Source organism: Carya illinoinensis, chromosome 2 (genome assembly GCF_018687715.1).
Source record: "Carya illinoinensis cultivar Pawnee chromosome 2, C.illinoinensisPawnee_v1, whole genome shotgun sequence".
In the NCBI taxonomy this organism is placed as follows: Eukaryota; Viridiplantae; Streptophyta; class Magnoliopsida; order Fagales; family Juglandaceae; genus Carya; species Carya illinoinensis.
The window spans coordinates 23,732,376-23,733,824 of record NC_056753.1 but is presented as its reverse complement, the minus strand read 5'-3'; the positions used below and the strand labels follow the sequence as shown (position 1 = coordinate 23,733,824).

At 41.0% G+C, this 1,449-nt stretch overlaps 1 protein-coding gene across 1 annotated transcript; it reads right to left on the bottom strand.

Moving 5' to 3' along the window:
* Positions 1–679: 679 nt before the first annotated feature.
* LOC122301808 lies at positions 680–1,449 on the bottom strand. The gene is made up of 2 exons (XM_043113184.1): positions 1,412–1,449; positions 680–1,304 (listed from the first exon to the last, which is right to left on the bottom strand). Exons 1-2 carry the CDS (start codon positions 1,447–1,449, stop codon positions 680–682), a joined length of 663 nt encoding a protein of 220 aa, XP_042969118.1.

Here is a 1,449-nt window from a genome sequence, read left to right as displayed (position 1 = left end):
TCAATTGGTATAGCGGCGGATGAAATTACCTGCCAATTTCAAACCAACTGCAAAATCACCACGATCACCATGAATTGTAAATATTCAACAGCTACTATAAAATCACCACCAATTTTAGACCAACAGCAAAATCACCACGAATTGTAAATAAACAAGTCACAGGTACTCAACTAGAGAAGAAAAAAGGAGTTTCAATATTCAACAGCTAGCTTTAAGCCAAACGCAGTTGAGGCCATTGTATTTTCAATAAGTTAAACATAGACTATAGAAGTTCATTTTTGTGTGTGATCCAAACTATTTACATTACAAAAGATACGCCTAAATACAGCAGCAACATCGCCTCCTAAATACAAAATCCCCTTTACAACAATAAGTATTCAAAATACTTTCTACACAAAAAACACCTATGCTGGACAGCACCTTCATAACTACAAAAAGTACTTCAGTTACAACAAACATTATACAATAAGTGTTCAAAATACTTTCTACACAAAAGACACCTATGTTGGACAACACGATTATAAATACAACACTATCATGGCTGCCACCATCTAGGCTGATATAGAACATCCTGATCCAAGGGATTCTTTTTTTTTTTTTGAAATACTGATCTCATTAACCAAGATATTACAATCAGACACTACACTTTACAACACAAACAAGCATAGTGATGAGAAATCTACAACAGCTCTGAAGCCACAATGGACTTAATACACTGAGGACACACTTCAATATCATAGACATCCTCGGACTCCTCCAGAGCCGACTTTGCTAGCTGGTGGGCAGCCTTGTTTGCTTCCCTTTTGACATGAGACGCTGTCCACCTGATGCTTGAATTTAGTATTTTCCTAGCATCCTCAACCAGGCAACCCCCCATGCTCCAGTCCACTTCCTTGCTAAGTAACAGATTCACCACATGCTTAGAATCACCCTCAAAGCAGACCTGCTGCAGACCAAGTTCCCTACAAAAAACTGCAGCCACAAGTAGACCATAAGCTTCAGCATCCGATGAGCAGCCTTTGAGAGACCTTTGAGCACGGAGAGTACCTATAACCAATCCCTGGGAGTCTCTGACCACGGCACCTATGCCAATACGCCCCTCCTTGTCTCTAACTACAGCATCCCAATTATGTTTAAACCAGTTACTCTCAGGTTTCTTCCACCTCTGGACGTCTACTGGCACTCTTCCACTGGCTTCACCTGAGGGTGTGACAGATTCTTCATAAGCTCTAGCCTCTTCTACAGCCTTCTGAAACACGCTTGTGGGATGCAGGAAGTTCTTTCCATGGAGGACATCATTCCTCCTGGACTAGATACCCTTCAAAACTACAGCACATTGTTTTAACTCAGTAGAGTCCAAGTTCTCAGCAAGGAGAGACCACACATCAAAGATAAAGTCACTATGGCATACCATCTTCTGGATCTTTTTGCTGCTCTAGTTCCAAACAT

Excerpts from the sequence above, each read along its gene's own strand:
- LOC122301808 (XM_043113184.1), bottom strand. The coding sequence starts at position 1,449 with ATGTTTGGAACTAGAGCAGCAAAAAGATCCAGAAGATG. Across the intron at positions 1,305-1,411 it reads GCAAAAAGATCCAGAAGATG|GAGGAATGATGTCCTCCATG; the intron begins GTATGCCATAGT and ends TATCTAGTCCAG.